Below are 26,737 nucleotides of genomic sequence, written 5' to 3'. Positions count from 1 at the left end.
ACTATCAACAAATAAATCACATAAATGTAAATTATCATTGAAAGTGGAAAATAACTCATGTAGTAACTTTACCCCATGTTCCACTTCCTAAAATACAAAAAAACACTTACAATATCCTAACCGTGAATCGGAGACAGCTCTGTTCCTGGTATTACATTCTGTGTTTAGCCATCATCCACAGTAGGTAGTATGTGAAAGCAGATATACTGATTACCTGCCTCTTCCTGAGCAGCCAATCAGTAGTGCACTCTAACCGAAGCAGCCAATGGGGGGGAGTAAGCAGTACCAGCACTTCTCACTGCTGTCAAATGTGCGAATGCTGGTTCTTTAAGAATGCAAGATGCCAGCCGCCGATAGCTAAGTGGGATCACCCGAACCTGAAGCAGGTCTAACCCCGCCCTGAATAATCTAAACCAGAACTGTGGTAATATCAGACCGCTTCAAAAAATTGTAAGTATGTTTTTTACACTTTAAGCTAGAGCGGTCTGGCTAGACAAAAAAAAAGACCAGGTAGAATAATGAGTTTAGATCCTCTTCAATTCCATGGGTACTCATACATAAACATACACAGACATGGCCAGACACACATTTTATTTGAAATCAGAGACATTAAAGGTGAGATTAAATAGTTTATTATTGTTGCTCTAATGAATACATATACTCAATGCTATTTTATATGCATAACTGTAAAAAAATAATCTCAATACGGTATCAAAATTTACATAATTGTTCTAATTTAAAACACCACTGTCTGGTATATTAGGCACTCCAGATTAGTGCTTCAGGCCTGTAAATTCAATTGTCTAATATCTCTACTTGATAGGAATGCAACAATTTTATACAGTACATCAAACAATATGATTGCAATTGCAAAATAGTCACGCCATGCACATATTTGGTATAGTATATGTTTTTTATACAGGGTAAAGCAATTTCAGTTTGCTAAATAAATGTTAAACTCTGTGCCATGATTACTATATTTTAAGGTTGACTTGTTGTCAATTGTGTCAAATGAATAATAATTAAATTTAATCATTTCCTAGGAACCATTTTTAGGTCTCTATCTTCCTAAAATTCCTAATGCCTGTTTTTTATTGATATTTTTACATTTTTAGTAGAATTTTCAATTTATTACAAAAGGGACATTTATAATCCAGACAATGTAGCAGTAAGGAAGAATATTTCCCTAGCAGGTCCTTCTGTAACATGTGGCAAATGAAGAGCATACCTTTAAGTCATCATTAGGGATATATTGTACGTGATATTACTTGTGGTATAGCTTGGTTGGATCAGTTGTGTATCATTTGCTTATACATCAGAAAACTGCACACATTGGGCAGAGATTTTATTCCCTGTAATTGGGAATGCCAACTTATAGCATTCTTTTTTCCTAAAATGAAATAAATCTAAAATTGCCCATGTTGTTGAGTATGTGTGAAAAGACATACAGTGAATTAAATGTCAAGTATCAGTTTTGAATGATGTTCAGCTTTGGATCCCAACTTGCTCCACATCAACGTTAGCTGTTCTAAACCTATAAAAGTCCCTATGGATAAAATGTATTTTTTAGGTACATGAGATATAACAGACTCAGAACTATCAGAAAGAATTCTATAATTACCATTATCTGCATTCTGCTGAATTGGGTTGTACTAAATGAATATATATTCTCTTTCAACCTTACCCTGTAATTTCAACACATGATCTCTGTTCATAAGCCATTGCTCTTTATCTGGCTAACTACACAACCTTTATGAATCATGTGTCCCTAAAAAAAGTAATGTACCATTCCCAGTTTGTTATACTATTCTAAAGTATAATTGTTCTGAAATTGGTTTCCACTTCTATATTAGTATAATATTTCTGTCCTGTTTGGAACAATGAGCCTGAATTATTAAAACTCCCCAAGGCTGGAGAAGATACACTTTCCACAGTGAAGCTGGGTTATCCAGCAAACCTGAAAAGACAGGCCTGGAATGTAGTGAAAGAACAGGCCTGGAAAAAGCGTAAGGGAAAGGCCTGCATGACTTGGGAGTCAGGAAGCAGACGGAAAGGGTTGATTGGTATTGTTTTGGGTTGGTAGGTAGGCAGGGGTGAGGGTTGGGTTAAGGGGTTATAATGAGCAGGAAGTTAGTGGGTGGGTCTCTTGATTTTGGAAAATGGCAGGAAAAAGTTAACACCTGCCCACCCTTACTTAGGTATGGTATGGCGGTGGAGGTCCTCAAAGGTAGTCTGTTTTGGTGGTGTCATCGGTGGGGTTGGGAGATCCATCTTTGGTGTCGAGGCTCCAGATTGGTGTGAAGAGGAGTGGTGCTGGGTGTTTAAGGCGGCAGTTTTTTGGCGCAGGTCCTAGGTGTTAGTGTGGGACTTCGAAGACCGCCAACCTGAAAGGGTTAATGTTTTAAAGGGATTGTTAATCTGTTATTATTATTACTGTTATTTAAGGTTAATTTATGTTAATGAATACCTATTTGAGTTGGTATGTAAATCATTATTTATGATGTTTACGTTTGTTAAAGGTTTACATTAAAATTGTCTGTTAATAAAAGGCCTGCGGGCCATTTAAACAAAAGAAAGTGTTGTGTTATGGTATTCGGGGGGAGGTTATGGGTGGAAAAGGGAAGTCTGTGGGTCTCTGTAATTTCACAGTCATGGATTTCTAGGAGGAATTTGCTATTTGTTAGTTGTTAATGTTTTTAATCCAGGACCAGATCCATTTTAGGTTTGCTGGATCACCCCATATTCTCTGGTTCTAGGAGTAGAGTAACTCTAATATAAAAGAGCTTATATTAAGTTTATTGCCCCACAAAACAAATGATAAAGAGCTTTTTAAAATTCTGAACAAAAAATGTTTCATTTTATATACCCAAAATACGTATACATTGTCTTTAAAATGTAAAAATGTATAGGAATTTTAAAGTGAAAAGAATTGCAAGTCACTAAACTCAAAGCTAAAGCATGACATGAGAATCATCATGCCTGTCAAAAATGGGTGTCCATTGTTAGAAAACACTGCCCAAACATGACCCTAATATTCTCTGCTCCTGTTAAAGTAATGTAGCTTGGTCAAGGCCTGTGGTTAGATAGAGAGGGAGCAGGAACACATTGATTAGGTCTACCTTAGGCCTTCTTATCAGTTAATTACCTGTATACTATTCAATGTAGTAAAGCTTGATAGACATAAACTGCTGCCACATCTCTCTCTAAATCATTCATTTAGGTACCAGAGCAAAATATACATTCAGCTGTCAGAGCGAAGACACCTGCTTTAGCACACAGAAAACCAAATGTATTGTGTTCTTGTGTTTTATAACAGCAGCAGTACACACCACAGGGGCTTCTATTATATCAGTGTGGGGTGAAATGGAAAAATGCCTTTTTTTGTCGTTATTCAAAAAAAAAAAAAAAACATACAGACTGGCCTTTTAGGTTCAATGTAGCAGAAAAAAATCTATTTTGAGGGCACGTGCTTTCATGAGTTTTGTAAGAATATTTTTGTCAGGGATGCCTTTTGGGCTGTAAGAGCCATATAATCCCCAATCGATATAATACACTTAGAGTGCGATTCCATTATATTTCAAATTTGAGTTTATTTGGAATCCATTTGGATTTCATGATTGATCTGATCAGATTTGATTTTAGACAGATTTTTATTGTTCTGAGCACTTCTAAGAACAAGGCATGGTAGTTCATCAATGGGTAAAATAGATGAGCTGCAGGTAAACCGACCATACCGGTATCTGGTACTTTGTTTGCTGTCTGCACACAGCATGGCTGTCAAAATAGCAGTCAAAAAAAGTGGGGTTCTTCCTTTCTGATTTGTTATAGACTGTTGTGTGAACTATATTAATGTTTATTTTGCCAGAAATACTTGAATAATAAAATGGTCTGCTGAACTCCAGACAGATTAGTGAACTAATAACTTGCAAAAATAAGGGTGGTGGAGGATGAGACATAATTTTAAATCAGTATGTTTATTTGTGTGAGCTACAGTATCTTTTCTATGCAGGTTTATAAATGACAATGGCAGAGCAATATTTACAGCAAGGCAGATAAACTAAATTCCCCTTAGAGGAAAATTTAATTTATTTTATTGTAAAGTGTAAGACATTCAGCACTCTGTATCCTTCTTTATTTAGCTTAATGCTATCTTACATCTATTTTTCCACATTCTTCTCTCCAAATTATTTGAAGCCCTCCTGTTTAAAAAAAAATCCCATTGAAGTATTTAATTGAGTTTAATGACATCACATGTTCTCTCTATTACTTACCCCATATAATGATATGCAAGGATCATTTATTCAAAGGAAACTATAAGGCCAGGATGTGTAATGATGCACACCCAGGAGGTACAAGTAGTAGTTTAGATCAGTGGTCGCCAACCTTTTGGACGTCACCGACTACTAATTTCACGGACTCCGAACCGCACATATGCGGGAGCTGTGTGTCACTTAAAGGGAAAAAAAAAAACACCCTGAGCCTGCAATCTGTACAGGAGACATGGTCTGCGGCTCTGACCCCACTGGGGGGCGCGCCGGTCAGAGCCGCAGACCACCAAAATTTTCTCCTGAACCACCACCAGTTGGCGACCGCTGGTTTAGATGATGCTGAACATATTTGCATTTTAAGATATTGATGAGTAATTACGGCTCACATGCTTTACCAAAGCTAACATTTTTATTAGTTAAATGACCTTTAAATAACAGTAGGGCTCAATTACTAAAGGCTGTTCACTTATCAAGTTGAAATATCACCTTGCATAGGAACTTTCATTTAAGCTTGTAAAAAAGGTGACACCTTCCGGACTTCAACCATCCAATCATGTGCAAGTAAAAATCCTGTTTCTTTCAGATGAATAAAAAAATGTTACAAGTACTGCGGACAAATGTTAATATAAGGGTCTTTGTGTGGTCACTGTGCTAATAACCTTACCATGATAAAGTTTAGATATTTTATATTCAAAAGTATATCTTATCTTTATTTTAAATTTAGTGCTATTCAGGAAGTTTAGTGGCAGCAGCCATGCTTCCTTATCCTTTGGATTTGAGAGCTTGAGGTAGGCTTTTATGTACAAGTAGCAACAGTCCACCTCGTAGGTAGGTTTCACACTTGATGCAAAATACTCCACTGTTCATCCAGTATCTAAATAGTACTAAATATTAAGCATGCAAGAAGTAAAACATAGCAAACCCAAATTAACCCAAACCTCTCTAAGCATGCCAGAAGTAAAACATAGCAAACCCAAATTAATCCAAACCTCTCTAGCTGTAACTAAACATTCAAATACCTTTCTAGCAGGAAAACGACCTTTGCAAAATTTGACCAATTACTGCACATTCAAATATGCCTTTTTATTAAATTTGGCATGAAAATTAATATGAAATTTGAAATCTGTTGGTTTACCCTTATAATCGCACAAGGGCGACAATTTGGGAAATTTGACAGCTTGTGATTGGGAAGAATGGAAGGTGCTTTAAAGAAATACTGATATTACTGAATTTAGCAACTTTTAAAGATTTCATGATGGTGTCTTCTACATCTTGTAAACCAGGGGTGTCAAACTCAAATACACAGAGGGCCAAAATTAAAAACTTAAACAAAGCCGCGGCCAATCTTGAAATTTATTGAAAAAATTGAAATTTTATCTTCTCATTAGATATAAACCCTTTTTATATGGAAACAAAGAGGTTTTTGCTTCATATTGAATCTGGAACAAGCTTTTACTAGGAAAAGAGGCATAAAAGTTTTTATTTTAATTTTATTTAGGAAAAAATCCTATGCCTCTTTCTCTATTTGTAGCCTTCTGAGTTAAATTTCAATGGTAACCTTTTTGCACAGGCTAACAATAATAATAACAATATTCTTCTATGAAAATCCAACCATTCAAGTCAAGTCCAATGCAGTGCCACACATAGGCAGAGAGCCTGCTGGTCTATAGACGAGTGTGATGCCAGGAGTTATAGTACCGGCGCTATTTAAATGCAGCGGTGGGCCAGCTGCAGTTCATATTTAGGATTCCTTTGGGGGGCCAAAAAAAAGGATGTTGGGGGCTAGGTTTTGCCCCGGGCCAGATTTTGGCACCCGGGATGCAGGGTTGACTGTGGATATCAGTACTGCCTTTCAGACTCCTCTCTTGGATCTGTCATTCCAAGAAATTGCGTAAATTAATATTTTTGAATTGGTTTTATTATACAGAATATATGTTTTTTAATGTCAGTCTCATCAGTCCTGAGGAAGCTTATGTATTGAAACATGTGGAATACAGTATGAGAATGGATGTATATTACATGCAATCGCTATGATAAACACTTTTTTGTAATGTATTATTCTTTTATTTGTTAAATATATATATGATACATCTCCATGATTAGTGCTTTTAAAGTTCTTAGAATTTTGTTTCTTTGTTTGATGTCACTAATATCTAGGACAAAATATCACAGTTTTTTGGATGGTACCTTTACTATATGGCAATGTAACGTTAAGCAGAGTTTTAGCTAAATATATCAGATTCTTAAAGCCTTTAGAACATAGTTTCCCCATGTCCCAGTTTCACCACATGAGTGCATTTAAAAGCTATTCATTGTTATGATTATTTCTTTAGAGGGTAGAGGCTTGATACACCTGGCTTAAAATCAATGGTTTTATGTAAATCATTTTCCCCCCGTGTTATGTTTAACAAAATGCAATCCGAAAACAGAACTCAAGTCAGATTACAAATCCCCAGTAAATTTGCATGATAACAGCTAATGTGAACTGGGGAATTTTTTTTCACATGATGAATAAAGTATTGCCTACACTACAAGGTTACAATCCATTGCTCACTGAAAACCTATAAATGAGACATTTAAAAGGGAATACAAATTCCATGCATTAGCAAGCTAAAGCCCTAACACACAGAAATTGGAAGTGGTTACCAACAAACTGTCTACTTCTAATGCTGCAAAACTTTACAAAATACAAATGTATCTAACAAGGATGGTACCTAACAAAAGGCTGGTACAATTCGATAGTTTCCCCATCTAAAGTTGAACTCCAGGTATGAATAAAATTAAAACTGTCCAGCTAAAGTTAGACTAAAATACGTGACTTTTTGAGCTTCAGAGCTGTTTCCTTCAATTGTTGCCACTAACTAAATGTCATCCGTCTTTTGGGTTGATAACAGCCAGCATCATTCAACTAACGTAGGGCCATTTCAGACTTATGGTTGACCACAGTATTCAACCACACACTCAACCACATTTCCAACTGCTCTAATTTAGGTGAAACTGAGTGATTGAGAACCATTTTGTGTGCTTTATTGCATGTAACTGCAGTGAATTGCGGCGCAGTTCCTTAAAGTGGAAAGTCACTTTTGGATGCATGGTTGCTTTATTCCACTGAAGGAAGAACTGCACCTTAACCACATTGAAAATGCACAACAAAGTTGTTATCAAACACTGCAGTTAACACTAAACAAAGGGAAGCAATTCTGAACTTGGCCAGATTCAAGCCCAGGCTTTTTTAAATATACCTCCAATACTTGTCCTAAGTCTGTGCTCAAAGTACTACTGTGCTTAATAGTACTCACATGGTAATCATGATCTCTTTTGACACAAAATCACCTACGCACCTAATCACCACATGTATATGAGTGCAGGAATGGGGGCGTTTACACAAAGAATGCAGTTCTCTTTTAACTTACATTCATTCTTCAATAAATACTATATTTCTTTTCTGTATTATTTTATATATTTTACTAGGCATAAATTATGAGTTAAAATTTTAATGTTTGCCTTCATTCTTTTTTAATGTAATTTGCATATTTTGATGTCTGTTTACCTGTAAATTGTAAATGTAAATTGTTTCCTTACATATTCAGATTTGTTGACTGGAAAGATTTGTATAAACCTTATATTAGTCATTAGGGAGAGATCTGTTTTTTACTGTGACTACTCTACCTCCCTGAATAATTACTGGTGAGATTTGACCTGCATATCTATAGAACCATCTAACATAAAAAAACTGTTCGGGAACCAGGTTATTCATCTAAAAGAAAGCCTTCATCAGAAAGTGGTAGGCAGCTTTAGATATATAATGTATGTGAATGTGATTATCCCTACATATACCTATGGCTTTAGGTTGAAGTCCATTTTTTTAGTCTGTACAGCCAACTATTGTGCATTATACCATAGTTGCTCATAACATATGCATGTGCCCAATTAATGATTGTTCTTCACTATTCCTCATTCTTAGTGGAAGTCTACAGTATGGGTCACGTTTGACCTGAATAAAAAAATTGAAAAATAAGCAGGCTCTCTGAAATGTTACTTGAGCTTTTCTTAGCTGGTATTAAAGAATGCTAACCACCTTCCTGGATATACAGATGGCCTTTGAGGAAACAATTTACAAATCTGAATATGAAATGCGATAATCAGATTATAAAAATAAGATTGGAATAAAAGGTCGACATTAAAAATATATTTTAGGCAAATGTTATAATATTATCTTTGATAATATGTAAATGTTATGAAAACACAATGCAGCTTGCAGTGGTTATTGCTTCTGTATCTTTTTTCTCATATAATATCTGTGAACATTTACAAACTAAGTTTCCTTCCATTTATTAGTAATTAACACTAGTTCATTGACTAGGGTATCCCCAGTGTGTGTTGCCACGATTTTCGATAGCAGGGTGATAACTATGCATCATTGAGCCCAATAGCCCCAAACTATTAGGATTCGTTTAGGTTAAAATCCATCATAAAAGCAATTCTTCTGGTAAAATGGAGCACTAAATATTTTAAAGAAATCTAACAGAGGCTGACAAACTAAAGCTAAATAATTGTATGCAACTTTATTTTTCTAAATAATATTGCCATGCGCATAAGTATATGAAATCGAGTTACCCGAGGGGAATGTACAGTGGGCACGTACAATGATGAAATAAGCAACACAGTTAATAGTTGTTTCTGTAAGGACTGCTTTTTTATATTCTGCATCCTAAGCACTCACTGTGTTCAAACCTTCATATCTCCAAAAATAACTTTAAATGTTTAGGGTAAACAGGATACCCTTTTAGCTATTCCTAATCAAACTTTAAACCCCATATTTTAAAGAATTTCAATATATGCAGTGACAAGTTTTAAAACCTGTAAAAATACAACTATGGACAAATGTGCCTAGGACCCCCTAATTGAAAATGTAAATTGGGGGATTCCTTGGGCCACATACATAGCAAAATGCATTGGAGTGGGGAGCCTAAATTTATACCTGCCAGCTCACAATACTATAACTTTTCTACTTTAATATCATCCACTGCCCTTGTTTGACCCCCAATTTCTTAGGAAATAGGGTGCTTTGGGCCCTCTGTAGCCCATAGCAGTCAGATGGGCTGTTATGTTACATATTTGTCCTGCAGCTTATTTAACAACTTTCACAATTGAGAGGCAGGCTTTGTGGCAACATCAAACCATGAGAACCAGGAGTGTTATACTTGGAGCTTTGGGATTCTACCTGAACTGGCTTTGAGTCTACATATTTCTATTGAGCACTGATGAAAGGGAAGTCCCAAAAAGCTTTGATTAAGAGAGAGGATTCCTAAATCTCATTGTAATGCGCCTGGGCACACAAACCACAACCAACTCCAGATATCCTTGAATCAGGTTTATTCAAAATGGCACAGCACAGCAAGGGTTAAATTCAATCAAGCGAGGTACAGAAGGATAAGGCAAATGCAGGTCAGTAACAATCCGAGGTCAGGGCAGGCAGCAGGCAGAATGGTCAATAACAATCCGAGGTCAGGGCTGGCAGAGTTCAATCAGAGTTAGTTTCAGACCAGGTCACTGAGGAGATGACAAGCAGATAAAGTTTAAAGTACACAAAGACACACCCAAGCACACTGTGGTAACAGAGGCTATAGCGGGCAATGGTGTAATGGACAGGCTCTCCTTAAATGGCCAGGATGACCAATCACCTTGCGCCACCTGGTACTGTCTGATGGGAGACTGAGTAAATCCCCTGCGGCTGATTGGCCGCAGGGAATTCAAACTAACTATGTCCCGCCCTGGGGAGAGGCAGCCGAGTGCCACGCCCTCGGGGGGTACAAGAGGGACGCATGGTAACACGCGCACCTCTTCCCACAGCACCCCTAGGATGTGCACTACTTTGCACTTGCAAAGGAGTGCTGGGAGCAGGAACCACATCCAAAGGGATGCAAGGGCTGCTGCCTGGCTGAACAGTAATTTGGCCAGGGCAAATCCCTCCGCCTGTAGAGACAGACAAGCTGCGAGCAGAGCAGCAGCCTCGGCCATGCTGCCTGCTACTGCGGCGTCCCCCTCTGTGGCTGGGAACCCCAGGGACACCGCGGGCTCGCAGGGCGGGTAAGTTCCTTACACTCATTGGTTGTATTCCTTAATGTTGGACAATAAATTGTGGACTATTTCATTAGGTGGCTTGGTGCTCCTTTCTATATCTGTTTGTTGGGGTCTAGTCTGGTATCTCAAGCTAGTGTCCTCATGATGTGACTGGCCTCACCAGATACAGCCTCACCAGATACATTGTATTGCAAAGACTATATATGCTACTTGAGATTTAAGACTAAAGTTTAATGTTCAAGTGCCTCTTGCATTTCTGTGTTCTCCTTAATTTGTTGTACAAACCTGGCTGACGAGTGCATACATTATCCCAATGCCTTTTTTATTGCATGTCAGGTTTCCAAGATCTTTGACTTTTACACACAGGGAACAAAGTACAGGGGTCATCCAAATGCCTTATGGGATAATTTTTTACTGTTAGAGCAAAATGAACCAGGCTTTAACATGTTGTTTTGCCTTCCTCTGGATCAAACATGTATATATTGTTGCTTTTGTGATATGCTGGTTTCTAGTTTGTTTAATTCCCTAGTGGTTGATGGATTTATGCCATTTTTATAACCTGACTAACTATGTAAGAACATAAGTCTGGTGCATATATACATTAGCTATAAATACCAAAACAATATTAAGTTGCACCCATGTTTTGGGGGCATACATAAAAATAACCTCATCATACCCTAATCTGTACCAGGTTAAATTTCAAATATTTTTATATACATTTATTTTAGAAATCTGCTGAAAAAACTACAGATGACTAGACTTCTTGTTATATGTAAACACATTAAAGCAATCTGTGTAAAAATACATTTACAGGGTGTATTTGTATATATGTATAAACTTTGTATATGATCATTTCAAACACAAGAGAAGCTAAATATTTTTCATGAGGACAGCTATATGGGAAGTCAGGATGTATACTCCCTACCCCAACATGATGTGTAATTTTCACATGTATCTTCATTCTAATGAAGGCCTTTTTCTTATATCAAAGTTTTCAGTAAACATAACGCATATTGTGCTTAGGTTTTCTGACCATTGAAATATAAGAACAACTACATTCAATATTTTAGTTTAGTTAGGGTCAGATTTTTGTGCTTTGCACCTTGTGCAGGGTTTCTACACAAACTTTGTGCTTCGGATAAATATGATAACACACAGATACAATGTTTGAAGTAAATTTTTTTAATCCACCTTGACTTGGACCATGTGTTGGCACACAGCATGCCTGGTGAGAAGGTCCTTAATGTATATACTAACACTAAATTTTGAGCCACCATCTAAAGCTATTGATGACCATATAACTGAAACAATGATGCTCACATGACTTTCCTGATGTCAGTGAAATGGCAAAGTTTATAAGCAAGGCCAGGAGTTTTTTTTACGCAAAAGTTTTCCAAAGCATTCCACATGAAAAATGTCATTATATTAAATTCTTAGCAAAATCAGTTTGGCCTGATCAATCCACTCTTTAAGCAGATATGTAATATTGGATTGTTGTCTATTCCACCAAACTTACAAAATCTTGTGCTTCTTGCATAATTTCTCTAATTTATAATAACAGGAGAACCGAAAATGTCTATTTAGATTTGTAATGCAGTCTTTCTCAACCTCTTTTACCCCATAAGAGACACTTAAAATGAATTTTTGGTGCTATATTCAATAAATGGGATACATTTTCATTGCATTGGTTATCAGTGGAAAGAATGCCACCTTTACAGGCAGCTAAAAAAGTCCCTGGTCTCATTCAGCTGGCCCTGCCATGTGGTAGACATCATTATTTGACCCGCACCTCAATTAACTCCTTGGGAAACCAGGCTCAGTAGGCTGGGATCTTTTGTTTTTCTCTAGTTTCCCCAAGATTGTTGGTTGATTCAACAAGTCAAAAACTGAATTTATCTTCTGAAATTTGTAATAGTTTACAAACTGCATATAGATAAAAACATGGAAACAAATAGGTTGTCCTTCTAAATAAGAGGATAAGTCATCCATGTAGCCATACTCCTTGCTAGGTCTGATTGGAGTCAATGATCATTTTTGTTGTGATTTGTATTTTTTAACTAAGATTAGCTTTGCTTTTTGCATAAAATTCACTTCCAGATATCTCTGAACATTTACTCTGTCCTTTAGAGAAGCTCACAATTTAATGCACCTACCATTGTCCAAGGGCAATTTTGTGAGAATGTCATCTAACTTAAGATTTTTGGGATAAAACTGGAGTGACTGGGGAAAACCCATGCAAATACGAGGATAACATACAAATTCCATGCAGCTATTGTCCTGGCCAAGACTTAGATCTGCAACCCTATTGCTGCAAGGCCACTATGCCACTCCTATATGTTTATTATCCTGATATTTCAACTGATATCATTAAAGGCTTCACCAAAGGTGTTTAAAGTTTGCCAAAACCTTTACAAATGTTTTGCAAATGCTTGTTTTACACACTGCTCTTAAAATAAAACCATGCTCATACTCTTTGATGAAAATGTTATAAAGTAAAACTAAAGTATTCTAGAAAATTGCTAGTTGTGGAAGGTTAAATTTTATTATGACTTATACTGTAATGCTGAAGATGTAACAGAACAAGTAACTGCTTCCTGGTATACTATGACCTGTAATAATGAGAACCTTTCTGACACTATCCTAGGAAATAATACAAAATGTGTTGTTCTATTGTGGTCACTATGACTTTTTTTCTTGGCATGTTCTCCTAACATAGGGAATATCTAATATAGGAATAAACAGGTATAGCTATAAAAAAAATGAACACATAAAAAAGCACAATAGTAAGAAGTAATGATGCCCAGGATCTCTATGTGCAGTTTTCTACAGCGTATTTAAAAATAGAAGATTGTTGCATTCCTATAATATATTTTCAGTGGAAAAATAAATGAATGTATATTTTAACAAGCCTGTTGCACATTCATACAAGAAACTATCATAGCAGTCTGAACACATCAAACATCTATCAAAGCTTTTAACTACACACGACCTAATGGTTTTCACATATGAAGAAACCCAACTACACACATCTATGGCACCTCTTGGTCAATACTCAGGCAATCAGAATAAAAGCATATAGCAGTTCAATAATGGAAGGACATGCTTGATTATTTGATAATCTTTTTTAAAAATGAATGCTGTGCAAGAAAAGCTTGATATCCATAAATGCAGTGCAAATTTAGATTTTTTTATAATCAGAAAAAAATTAAAGATAAAAATATTTTAAATTATCAGCATCATGAACTTTCAAAGGTTTTGAAATTATATTTCAGATTTGAAAGTCAAGAGTGGTCCCGATATTTTTCATTTTGTATTTAAACTATATCAAAACAAATGTATTGTATAAGAAATCAATTGTACTTTAAATTTATTCTTTTTTGCTACACCCTTTGGAAAGAAATAGTATGATTTTAGCACCTCCTAACGCAACTAACAGGCTATACTTCACCCATACAATTAAAGGAAATAAAATGATATTCGAATAAGCCTGAGCACTTTGGCATGCTCACATTATTATTGTGCAGCACCATTTTCATAGAAAGAGGACAGTTCATAAAAGACATGACTTTAATGCCAAATCAGTAAACCTGTACTCAGCTTTTACTCTTGTAAGTGTATCCTGAATGAGGCTGATAAAAACAGGAGGGGGAAAACACTTAGTATTTAGTAACCAATCACATTCCACCACAAATGATTTGACTGCAAATTGGAAACAGACAACTGTAATGTGATTGGCTGCCAATAGTAAAAGTGATCATTTTTTTGCTTTACTTTTTTAATATCAGTAATTTAGCACCATTATTTAATACAGTAACTTGCAGAATATATAGAAATCTTTACATTTGCTTCTGCCCTGCCCTTATAAATTAGTGTCTTTCTAAAGTTGTACCTATACCAATGGAAAGAGACCAGATATTGGAGATTCCAACTAATCTTCTGGTTTTGTTTGAAAATAAAAATGTGACCATGCTATGGCAATTTAAATAAATACATATTCTTAGCAAGCAGTAAAATTTATTACATTTCAGAAATCTGAACTTTTCTAGTTATAGCCACTGTGAACAAGTTCATCCTCAAGTTTCATAGGAGAATCAGTAATGTCTTTTAAGGGCTTATATTATTTCACATCCATGCCAGAAAACCATGTGGTTGGCTGCTTCTGGGCACATCTAAAACGGTGACTGTGGCATAAATCCTCCAAACTTGTGTGCAGTTTAAGCTGTGGCTCACGGCGGGTGTAAAATTGCCATAAATCAGGTCTCAATTCTGTTTGACCCACATTTTTTTCAAAGTTTATAAGGCTGTCAGGTTACAAGTCACTGCTGGAATGGGAAAACTGACGGACCGAGAGTGATAGTAAAAATAAGTAGCCAACCCACTAAACTGAAGGAAACAAATGAATTGTTCCACACTGTCTGCAGCTACAGAGGCCAGTAAGGGCTCATTTTACATTTTATTACCTGCTTGTTAAGAATATGTACATATTAGAAAGTCCATAGGCCATAGTTTTATTCAAGGAACCATATGCAAACAATAATGCACACAGTATTTCTAAACTCTTATTTTAACGCTTATTCCAGCCCTGAGACTTTAATCTGATTAGAGGTTTACTGATCTGATGTAGAAGTTATTTCTTTTTTAGTAAATCATCCCTTTAGTATACAGGTAGAACAAAAAGGAAGCCTTTTTATATACATTTTGAAAGCTTTTATAATACTGTAAGATGGTCTAGATTTTTGTATGTGAAAGTATTCCAGGTGCCTGACATTATTAGCATTTTACATTTTAAAATGATAAATTAATATCTCATATCTTTAGTAACGTCAAGTTTACCAGACACCATGATTAAGTTTACAATAGAATATTTAAACATTGTTGCAGCAATACAATACCTTTTTAAGTTTTGCTAGGAAAAGACTTTTATATATATATATATATTTTTGTAATACATAGTATATATACCTTTACTAGACTGGATCATATTCCCTGTCAAAGCACTTTTTACCTTTTGGTTTTAAACAGTAAACAGCTGTGCCATCCTTAGAATATATTTTGTATAATGTGCTATAAACACAGTATGTGCCTTTTGTTTTAAAGGACATACATGCAGCTTGAAAGATCATGTAAATTAGTTGTGCCATTTTATGTAATTACTCTATACAGAGATAAATTCAGACATGACACTCTCTAAGGGGAATAACATTTGTAAACCATCTTTGTGGATATTTCATGGTAATTTCACTGTTCTTTATCATCGTAGGGGTGCAGAAAATAGTCATCTTGTACTACATTGGTCCTTTGTACTGACTGCCAGACAGATGTCTAATTCCAGGACATGAACCTGCAGCATCTCCAAGTTTCCTCCACACAGCCTGAAAGAGAAGAAACACAAAAGTGTCAGTCTGCTAAGAAATAAAATGCTGAATTGTCAGCTACCTTGCAAAGGTCAAAATATGGTACATGTCATTACGCCAAATTATTTATACAGGTATACAAGTTCTTTTCTAACATTTAAAATGAAAAATAGAAATTCTTCACTCCTTGCACTGGATGACAAACCTTGAGTGTTTGGTTAGTCATATACAAATGTGAGTGAATTATCTGAAACCAATCCTTTGCATTTGTTTTACACAGTTTGATATTTGCAGTCATTGAAAAAATGATCAATGGCAGATATTTCATAAAAAAACTTGGAGAACTGAACAATGTTTATCTGCTGGAAATCCAATGAACGTCTAACTCCCTGTGCACTCTAACTTTGGTGCTGTGAAATCTCAGAGAATGTATTAGCAAACCTGAAATCGATCTGGCCCACGATTAAAAATATTTGTCAAATAATAGCAAATGATTTTTAAGAATCCATTTCAGGTTTGTTGGATCTTCCAGGTTTTCCCATACTAATCCTTTTTTTCCACTCTCGGAGAACTTTAATTAATCAGCCTCATTATTTATAACACAAAACTTGTCCTTGGGTAGAGACATTTTTAGGAAAAGTCTAACGAAGCCCAGTGTTGCTTGTGTTTTAATAGTTGGGAAGGGTGAGAAGTTGCAAATACATTTTAATAAGGTCATCAGGTTTACACTAGATCCTTTTACAAACTTACATAAAAACTGGTGTATTTTGAGGGAAAACATGTAGTTCATAAAAAACCTGAGAAGGAATTGAAGGAAAACACAAAGCCCATAATAAACAATCAAGGTGTTTTAATTTTCTGGGTGAAGCAATCAAGGAATCTGACAGGTCACTATAGGTGCTGGGAAAGGGAAAAGTTTTGAAGACAAAAGAAATTCAGAATGTGAAACAGAGGGGTCCAGTGCCAGGTTTAGGGCTAGTTCACACTATCATCAATGAGGTTGTTATGTGGTCACAGTTTTCTCATGCCCCCATTCAGAACAACAAAAAATGTAATTTTTGTCCACCCTTTTATGTAAAGTAAAAATTCTGATAATAGGTCCGCTCTAACTGTGTTGATTTAGGCAGCTTAAGTTGTTCACTTAGCAAAGTGAATTATCACTCTAAGGGCCTGATTTATTAGATAGTAAGATTTCAAAAACTGGAGAAGATAGACTGTCATGGGAGAACATGGGTGCCAACAAACCTGTAATAGATATGGTTAAGGACGTAAAATATTTGGTAACAGGAAATGACTTTTAAGAAAATCTTCCAAACCAGGTTCTCCTGATCTTCTCCAGTCTTGGATAGATCTAATAAATCTGGGCCTAAAAGAGATGATTCACTTATTTTAAAGAAACAGGCGAAGATTCACTAAACTAATACCCAATCAAATGCATGGAAATTACAAAAAACATGATTTTTGCTTGCACATGATTGGCTAAAGTCAGCAGAACTTCACCTCATTCCCCTATGCTCTATGCCAAGCACATTTTCTTACCAATAACACAATGCAAGGGTGATTTCTATAAATTATTATTTATCTGGAAGGTACATGTAGCTTCATAGCAAACTGTTCCTATTTATTTAAAACCGTAACTGCTCTGAAAGCCAAAGCAACTTTTCCATGAATATGAATCTTAACATTAATGAATTCCTCCAGGATCTAGCTTACATTTCTCTTTTATTTGAAGTATTAGTATCATTACCTCCGCAGTACGCATTTTAATACTGGATGTATGAGGTTTCAGGATCACCAGCAAATGTTCTCTTAGGGAAAACTGCTTTAGTTTCTGCTCACCTTAAAGCTTTCAATTTTTTTCACATTAGTGCTTTTTGTTGGGGCTACAATTGATCATCAAATTTAGTGTCTTATGGTACAGTTATAAATTAGCAAAGAAAATATATTGGTAATACTTCCTATATATTTCAAATAATATTAAAACTGGCATCAAAAATGTATTGCATCAGCTACATTTAAGGGTAAATCTGTTTAATAAGTCAAAGAGAAATAGATTTTAACCAATAGATAAGAAATTATGTGATATGGAATAACTGAACTGTAACAATTACTAATAAATCATTGTAATTGTACAACAAAATGTGAAAACTATACATATACTAAAAAACTTAACAAGAAACAAAACTTTGGGCATGCAAAATGAAATTAAGAGAGGTAAGGGGAATTAGGGGGTCATATGGAAAAAAGGTATGTGATTAAAATGACCACAGTTTAAAATAACTTGGCAAAGGAGCCAAAGGCTAGGTTCGCAGGTGTTACAAAGTATTAATATCTGAGTTTAGTTGTTAGGGAGGGGGAATTAGAGAATTGCAGTCGCATTAAAACTTATACCTAACAAACTTTATAATGAAAAAATTGTGACCATGCAGGTTCTTTATTGCGGGCTATGTCACTTCTGCAATCAAACAAACTTACCTGTCTGTTCCCAATTTTTCTATAATGTGCACATGCAACGCTCAGTATATGACAGCTGGTTGCCATTAATGAATGAACTGTGCCCAGAAATTACTTAATTCCGGCCTGGCAAATCAAGATAGTCCCAGTTTTGTAAGAGGACCAGGTGAAGATGTCAGCACAAAAGGGATGGAGAGGGGAGTTAAATTAAAGAATTGCAAACAGGCAGGTAAGTTTATTTTATTACAGAGGAGAATAATCATGCAATTGCATATAAATGATAATATTATTTATCTTGCTGCTGAAATTACTGTTGCTCAATCCAAACAATTTGTCCCCTTTATATACCGATATATGACAATTTCCATACATTACAGCTGTCCCTCACACAGATACTCAATGACTTCCAACATTTACCAGGACAATGACAAGGTTACAACCTACGCTTTCTGCCAAGACTCCATGCCCATTGCTTCCTCATATGTAACTTTCCCAGCCCTTATTACATCTTTAAAGCAAACAAAAAACGTAATATAACATACTAACCCCCAACCCCTAAACTAATCCTAGTGCATCTGGCAGCTCATACATACCATGCCATTGCTGAAACCATCTGGTTGTCCTGTAGCACAATATAAAACCACTCTCAAGCATTCCCAATTCCTATTCTCTAGCTTTTTCACCAAAAAGACTTCCTAAAATACTTCTTTGTGAATCCGGTCATATTTCTCAATTGGATTAGGTCTGACTGGTATTTTCCCCATTCAGTTTACCTCTAGTCATCACCAAAAAATATTTCATCATGTTTTACATTTGAGAGCCAGGTATTTCCATGTTTAAAATCCACCATGACATTAGGATCATATTAAACATGTGGACATTATTTGTACATCTTCATTATCTGCCACAGTCCTATAAGGCTTTTTTGTCTAAATTAATTCCTTGGCACAATGGATATATAACCGAAGCAGAAACTATTTGAATAACGTCAAAGAGAATCCAGTATTATCAACATATTCCCTATGTTCTCTATTTACATATCGACCCTCCCAGGCTGCCCCCTTCATTCTGACAGACATGTGTTCCTGACAATATGAGTAATGACTGTCCATTCTAATCAGCCTTCCCCTTGGATTACTGTTCTTCTGAAAAAATTAATTACACCTTTCATAAAAAAGGAATTAGTCTAATCAGAGAACTGCTTTGCATTATCAATCTAATTTATTTTCAGTGTCAGAAATATGTATTTGCAACAAATTTTAAATATATTATTCACCAATCAATATAATAAACTGGGAAGGAATAACAAACAGATATATCTTTATAAAAATATCTTACTTTAACCAACTTTGTATTTGTGTTATAAACTTTAAAAGTTTTAATTAGGCGCTTTCATTATTTACATAATAAAATATACATAGGACAATTTATTATGATAAAAAAAGTTTGCATACATTAGGGCTCTATTTAATGTTTTTACATAGGAGTCAGAAAACTTTCACTCCAGGTTCACACTTTTGTGACCTATAAAAGTCACATTAGTAATAGCTAGCTATAACTTCCAATCTTCGGAAATGGATCATAAAGACTATTAGGGGTCAATGTACAGGGTAGTCAGTGATGAAGAAGTTTGACACAGGAATAGACAATGTGGAAAAAGGAGGTGATAAGTAGACTAGTATTAAAGATATCATGTCATCAACTTAAAAAAAACTGCTTGTAAAAGCAGTTACTTGCTTAAATGCTTACTTGAAGTCTAGTTCCCTAAATTTCTGGAAGACTCAATTTCCTAGTCAGCCCTTGCACGTCATAGCCCTCTCCTTTTCTAGGGCTGTCTAATTACTCTCTGTGCTTACCCTGTACCTATGCCTCTCCCTTACCCTCACTACACAACTTTGTATGCATGTAATTGCTGGGGAGGAGTGAATGGAAATGCTATAGAGTAAAACTTTTGCTGTTGCTACTGACATCCAATCCAAGATGGTGGCACCCAGCTGCAGTTTCAGGTGTTTTGGATGTCTATACAAAGGAGGCTTTTACAGTTACAGAAAATGACCCTAATCTTAACCTAACCCTTAAACTATTCTTAATGCTAAAGGAATATGTGGGTGCCCATTCATACCATGACATTGCTGGAAACTGAGTCTGGTTGTCCTGAAGAAGAAAACAGAGAAACAAGCAATCTCAGGTTCTTGGTGCAGTAGTTTTAGAGTAGTCTGTTAAAGCTTTTTATTTGCCCATCTCCCACATTCCTATAATTTTTGTGATGGTGTCAACATACATGGCACAATGAACTGATAGTATTTCCCTTCCAAATATTGGTAGACTATTGCACTATAGAACAGTCAGGCTGGTACAGCCAGCATCTTTCAATGAAAAAAACTCTAAAACTGCAATTGTGTACTCCGCTCTAAGGCTCTTGTTAATGCTCCATATACATGGCAGGTCCTCATAGGGTTTTCCAAATGTTCCACTCCAACACCACTCAATGGATACATTTTTTAATTCACTGGTGTACACTACCACACAGATTCCAAGTTTCTAATTCTGTCCTACAACCTTAGAGAAGGTCATCAGAATTCCAAGCTTTCACTAAGGTTCATGGAGGTTGGATTGTGTATAAAGAACCAGACCTTTTTAGTCTGGCTGGGATATTTAAATGGAAGGGGCAAACTAACTGTAAATAATTATTTTATAAATACTCCTGGGTTATTCAATATACATAAAATATTTAGTATGCAACAGATCCATAATATCAAGGCCATACATTTGCTATTTGTAAAGAATGAAAGTCCCAGGTAAACCTGGATTGATATGGATCAGCCATTCATTTGGGCCACTCTCACATAGATCCGGACACTGCTTACTTTTAAAGTAGGTAAGTAAGTAAGAAGTATTCTTTATAATTTCCCAAGCATCCTCCTAGTCCATAATATCCTAATAAGATAGAGTACCACCCTAAATCCCTGGATAACCAGCATTAAGTCATTCAGAATGCTTTTTATGTCCTTTAAGGCTGTCTGGAACACAGGAAGGTGTTTGATGTCTGACTTTATTTTCATAATAAAAGCCAAAAGAAAGTGTATTTAGGATATTCTTCATCCCCAAACTCAAAATGAGAAAGTCTGCACTAGATGGATACATTTGTCATTCTTGGCATATTAAATACATCAGCATTTGTCCCACTTTGTATTGATTCTACACTGGAGGAACTATAATCTATAAAATATACTCCTCTATGAAATCAGTTGTTGCCACAAACAAAGTTACATACATGATAGCTTGGGAGATATGGCTGGGAACATATGATACCAATGACAGTTGCACCAACATTGGTTTCATTTAATAACAACAGACAGAAAAATAAAGGTGAGGCAGATAAACCCCCCTGCAATATATTTGCATTCAATATCAAATTGCTACAGCACTTAAGGCACTGACTATTTGATTAATGGCTTAACTTTTCCGTTGTAATCCTCTCTTGACCACTTCATCTTTCTTTCTAAGAGAAATTATTTCTAAAATCAACCTCCTGATTTGGTTTATCATTGTGTGTGCTGGGAAAATAAAAGACTTGCAGTTTATCCTTTGAAGCAGTCCAAAAACACATAAATGCAGTAATGACACTTGAAAAGATTAGAGCAGTTAGACTTGACACAGTCAATCAGTTCTACGAAGTCTGCCAGCACTTCGTTTTTTATATAGATGTTACAGGACTCTATCATTCTCTGGCCTTATGACAAAGATTTATTCATTTTCTCCCTCCACTAAGAATCCATGATTCTGCAAAGTGATACAGAATGTGATGGTAAGATAAGATATGACTATATTATATCAAATGCTTTACTTTTATTATGTTTCTGATTATCCATTTATTCCCTTAGAACCCTATATGTGTCCCTTCGGCACCTATCATGCAGCCTGCATTGTCCCCAGCACATGCAGTTTGTATGATTGGGATTGCTCAGGCCAGAAAAAAAAACATTTTTGATGGACTTCTAAATAAATGTTTCTCTTTATTTTACACTATCTTACTTTTTCTGTGTTGTCAGGTACTTTTCTCTTTATGTCTTTTTCACTAATCTTTTAAAATGCTAAAATCAGTACCAAACATGGCACTTGACAAGTCATTCCTAAAGCACAAATATGGAAGCATTGGTTTGTAAAGTGACTATAATATCAATGATCTCTACATGTCTAGTGTAATTTGTCTTCAGTCTATAATCATCTTCTGAAAGCTTCAACAATCACAGAGTGCAATAAACAGTACGGCTAAACACTGTGGCTATTGGACTGCATAGGTATATACAACATTAGGTATCTTACACAACTGCTCCAACAGCAAAGTGGATAGAAAACTCTGAACAAAGTAAGTAAAGTCATAACTAGCTATTCAATGGTTCATTTTTAAACTAATTTTCTAATTGTTTCCTACAACCTTAGAGAAGGTCTTCAGAATTCCAAGCTTTTACCAGGGTTCATGGAGGTAGAATTGTGTATAAAAAACCAGACCCTCTTAGTTTGGCTGGGATATTTAAATGGAAGGAGCAAACTAACTATGGATCTACGGTATAATTATTTTATAAATACTCCTAAGTTATTCTATACACATAAAATATTTAGTATGCAACAGATCTATATTGTCAAGGCCAGAAATTTGCTATTTGTACAGAATGAAAGTCCCAGCTAAACCTGGATTGATATGGATCAGCTATTCACGTGGGCCACTCTAACATAGATCCGGACACTCCTTACTTTTAAAGTAGGTAAGAAGTAAGAAGTATTCTTAATAATTCCCCAAGCATGCTCCTAGTCCATAATATCCTAATAATATAGACAGTACCACTCTAACTCCCTGCATAACCAGCATTAAGTCATTCAGAATGCTTTTTATGTCCTTTAAAGCTGTTTGGAACACAGGAAGGTGTTTGCTGTCTTAGTTTATTTTCATAATAAAAGCCAAAAGAAAGTTTATTTAGGATATTCTTCATCAGCAAACTCAAAATGGCCCTTTGGTAAACTTGTCATTCTTGGCAACCGTTTCCATCTAACTAAAATTCCATCTATTTCACCTCAGCTAGGCTTTAGGAATGCTATCTGATTTTTTTTTCTATTTACAGCAGTAGCGAAAAAAACAAAATCAAAAAAGCTACAACACTTTTTATGGTGTTGGTAGGTAAATGAAAAATCATTATCTTCTAAATAGGAAGTTCCACTATTTATACATTATAATAAAGTATAACTGTTCTAGATTCTTTATAGGGTACACCTAATTTAGTATCGATGATTTTGTTTTCCTTTTGAAATATCCTAAATTCTTTTGGTTTTACAGTTTTCTCAGCCACACGTATTCATGATAAGATCCAAGGATTGTTCATAGCAGTGGAAAAAGGGTTGACTAATGGTCTCCAAATTTGCAGTCTGTGGGCCGGATGCTTGTCTGGTATTGTGGGCATGTTGAGGCACAATGACACCTTTGATGCATTTTCCTTTTCACTAATCCAGAGTTTGGGGTATAATTCCTATGGCTGACACCAGCAATAGGGTACTATTCCCCCACTAACACCAATATCGGGGCATTATTCTTTTTACTAATGTTAGGAATGGAGCATTATTCCTTTTACTGACCCCAACAATCTGAAAATGAGTTCTTCCACTGCATCACTGGTTAGAGTACTATTCCTCATTGACCACTGGGAATTTTCTACACCCACTGGCCACAGTCTGGCCCCCTAAAGTCCTTAAGACAGTGAATTTTGGAGACTCCTGGGGAAAACTTTACTATTAAGTGCATGTTCAGGAGTTCTATAACATTTAAATGATGTTTACCTAGTTCCAGAAGACTAAATATATGCAAAAGAAGCAAAAAAAAACTTTCAGTTAGCCTTAAGTGATAGAACAAGAACACTTCTCCCACATCCTTTCTAAAGGAAGGGCTTTACTACTTTTATATTTAGCATAGGAAATGCCATGAGATTACATAGCGTAAAAGTGATTTTTACACCATTTTATATTGATCTTTCAGTCCATTTATATCTGTTTTTACATTGCAATAATATCTAGTAAGAGTGTAAAAGGAAGTGACAAGGCTCCTCGGAAGAACACTTAAATTTCGATAAAGCATCATACTTACACATCAGTGGTGAGTAGATTGATTTGTCTTCATAGGTATACCAAACAATTCTATGAAACCTTTACAGTTGAGTTTTGATATAGTATAGCTGCCATCACTTCAGCAAACAATAAACAGAAAAATTATGTTGCACAAAAGCTATCGATTGTGAATTCAGAAACTCAATGTTCATGGAACAGAAAACAACACTCCACAATATATTTCTTAATAATGTCAAAACAAGGTCAGTAACACAAATTATGTCTAGTGTAGGCTCTAGTTTTTTATAGATCCGTAATGCATTTATCAATATAAATGTATATATTACCACAATAAATAATTCAGACCGCCCACAACTAATAATACAATGTTAGGAAGATAAATGAGAGTTAATCCTGTAATGAGGAGTTACCTACTGCAGTGCCGAAATCTCTGTGCTTTCTGCCAGGTATAACATCGACATTACAAGACACCAATACTGCCTGATATTTTTAATGTGTTTTAAAGGATTGAGAAGAGAACAAACTTCAAGATGGGAAAACTCCAAGTACTTGGGAACAGAGCCAGCAAATATAGAAAGACGATGTTGCTGCAGATGTGATACAAGTAGCCAGTACATCACTCGGAAAACCAAAATCCACTGTGCTGCTAAAATAACACTTTTGGGTTCACCAACCCTTTTAAATCATCTGTTGGCTTGTGATATACCAATTTAAAACGACACATTCATATAGTACATCAGGGGTTTAGAAAGGTGCCCTTTGCTTTGACTATTGGATCTGAAACATGTGAGGCCACATTCAAATTATTGAATGTGGGAAAAGGCCAAGCTCAGGAGATTTTGAGTACATATCCTGTCAAAGTGATGTGTCTAGCCTGTCTTCCAATCATAGAATATTCTTTGCAGTGCTAAGCAAAAGATACTGGGTCTGATTTATTAAAAAGCTCTAAAAGAGGATACACTTTGATCAGTGAAGCTGGGTGATCCAGCAAACTTGGAATGGATTTCTTAAAAGTAATTTGCTTTTTGTTAGCAAATGTTTTCAATCCTGGACCAAATCCATTTGAGGTTTGATGGATCACCCAGGTTCGCTGATGAAAGTGAGAGCTTTTTTAAATCAGGCCCATTCTTGGAGACATTGCAGATGTCATCCCTGTGGTTTCTGTAGGAGGATGTGTACTAATTTCTGCTTTATTATTTATCACCTTCCCACCATGCGTTGCTTTAGAATTATTGTCAAGAAAAGGTCCAGTTCTTTTTTGACCACTTCACTATAACCTGTATACCACAAACACACATTTATAAAAAAAAATGTTAACCTTTTTTAGGGCTGCAAGGGGTTAGCAATATGTACCAGATTGAGAATACTCACATTTAAATAATGAAAGTTTGCCACAGTGACTGCTAGATAAAAATGCACTAACAAAGCTCAAAAACATTAAGTGGAGATAAGTATACTGGAGGAATGGCTTTCCACTTCTTGAAGTATGAACCTTCTATATCAGCCAATTAAAGGAATTCTGACAATTTAGAGAATGAAAGCAAGAATGTAAAGGGCCAAATCAACTAAATTCCAAGTAATATACAGTGTTTCATTTTTAGTAGAATGCCCTTTAATATGAAATCCCAGCATTGTAGAAAATAAAACTGCAGTTAAAAGTTGAAATTCATACATACTGTACACCAAGCTTCCATAAAGAAGGAGATGGTGTCCCTGTCCTTTTGCCAAATTCCTAGGAAGTCTGAGCACCTCAAATCCGGCAAAGATGTTCTACCACTAAGCTTAATTTGAGAATGGGGAATCTTAGTTTCCCCAGGATCTCACACAAGTGACTGTGATGTCACACTCTCCCACACACTGTAGGCAAAAGCTGAATGTAAGGTAGGTATACTTTTTTCAGATAGAATGTGGAACGTTAACACAGGAGAAGGCTTCTCTTGGAGTTGAAACCCTATCCTATTTGGAATAGTGAAGGGAAAGGTTGCTGTTTTTTTTTTACTGTTCTCTCTTTTGCTGGTAGGGCAATTTTCTTTTACATCCTGACTGGTAACCGATGGTCATTGATCTCTTGGGTGGGAATAAATAAAAAATGTCAATTGAAATATCAGAGACTTGTGGACTGACTGACTGGACTGACTGAAAACATATCAATGCTTGTAAAAGTAGTGTTTTCTATTCAAATATGTGGAGGCAGCTGGGATGGCAGACAAGTGGCACAGCTGCCACTACCAACCACCCACAAAAAGTATAGAAAACAGAACCATTTATTTCAAAGTTATCTATTTTCTGAAAGTGGTTTAAAGAGGTAAACCTGTTTGCGTGGGGCATGTGTACATGCCCCAAAAGGGATCTGTTTAGAAAACAGGGAATCGAACGTTCCTTCAAACACTTCCTGGTGGGATATAGGGATAAATGGGAATGCCTCTGGCATTCTGGCGAAAGTTTCCTCGAACTTCTGATGGG

General features: G+C 35.8%; 1 protein-coding gene across 1 annotated transcript in view; it reads right to left on the bottom strand.

Moving 5' to 3' along the window:
* Positions 1 to 407: 407 nt before the first annotated feature.
* Positions 408 to 26,737, bottom strand: part of CCDC85A (coiled-coil domain containing 85A) — a 154,736-nt gene continuing 128,406 nt past the window's right edge. Inside the window, exon 3 of the mRNA XM_072409507.1 lies at positions 408 to 15,724. Coding sequence (XP_072265608.1) covers positions 15,675 to 15,724 — 50 coding nt within the window. The 3' untranslated portion in view covers positions 408 to 15,674. The remainder of the gene's footprint in view (positions 15,725 to 26,737) is intronic.

The sequence above is a fragment of the Pyxicephalus adspersus genome, chromosome 4 (genome assembly GCF_032062135.1).
Source record: "Pyxicephalus adspersus chromosome 4, UCB_Pads_2.0, whole genome shotgun sequence".
NCBI lineage: Eukaryota > Metazoa > Chordata > Amphibia > Anura > Pyxicephalidae > Pyxicephalus > Pyxicephalus adspersus.
Note: the sequence above shows the minus strand (reverse complement) of the source record. Positions and strands in the feature narration are given on the sequence as shown.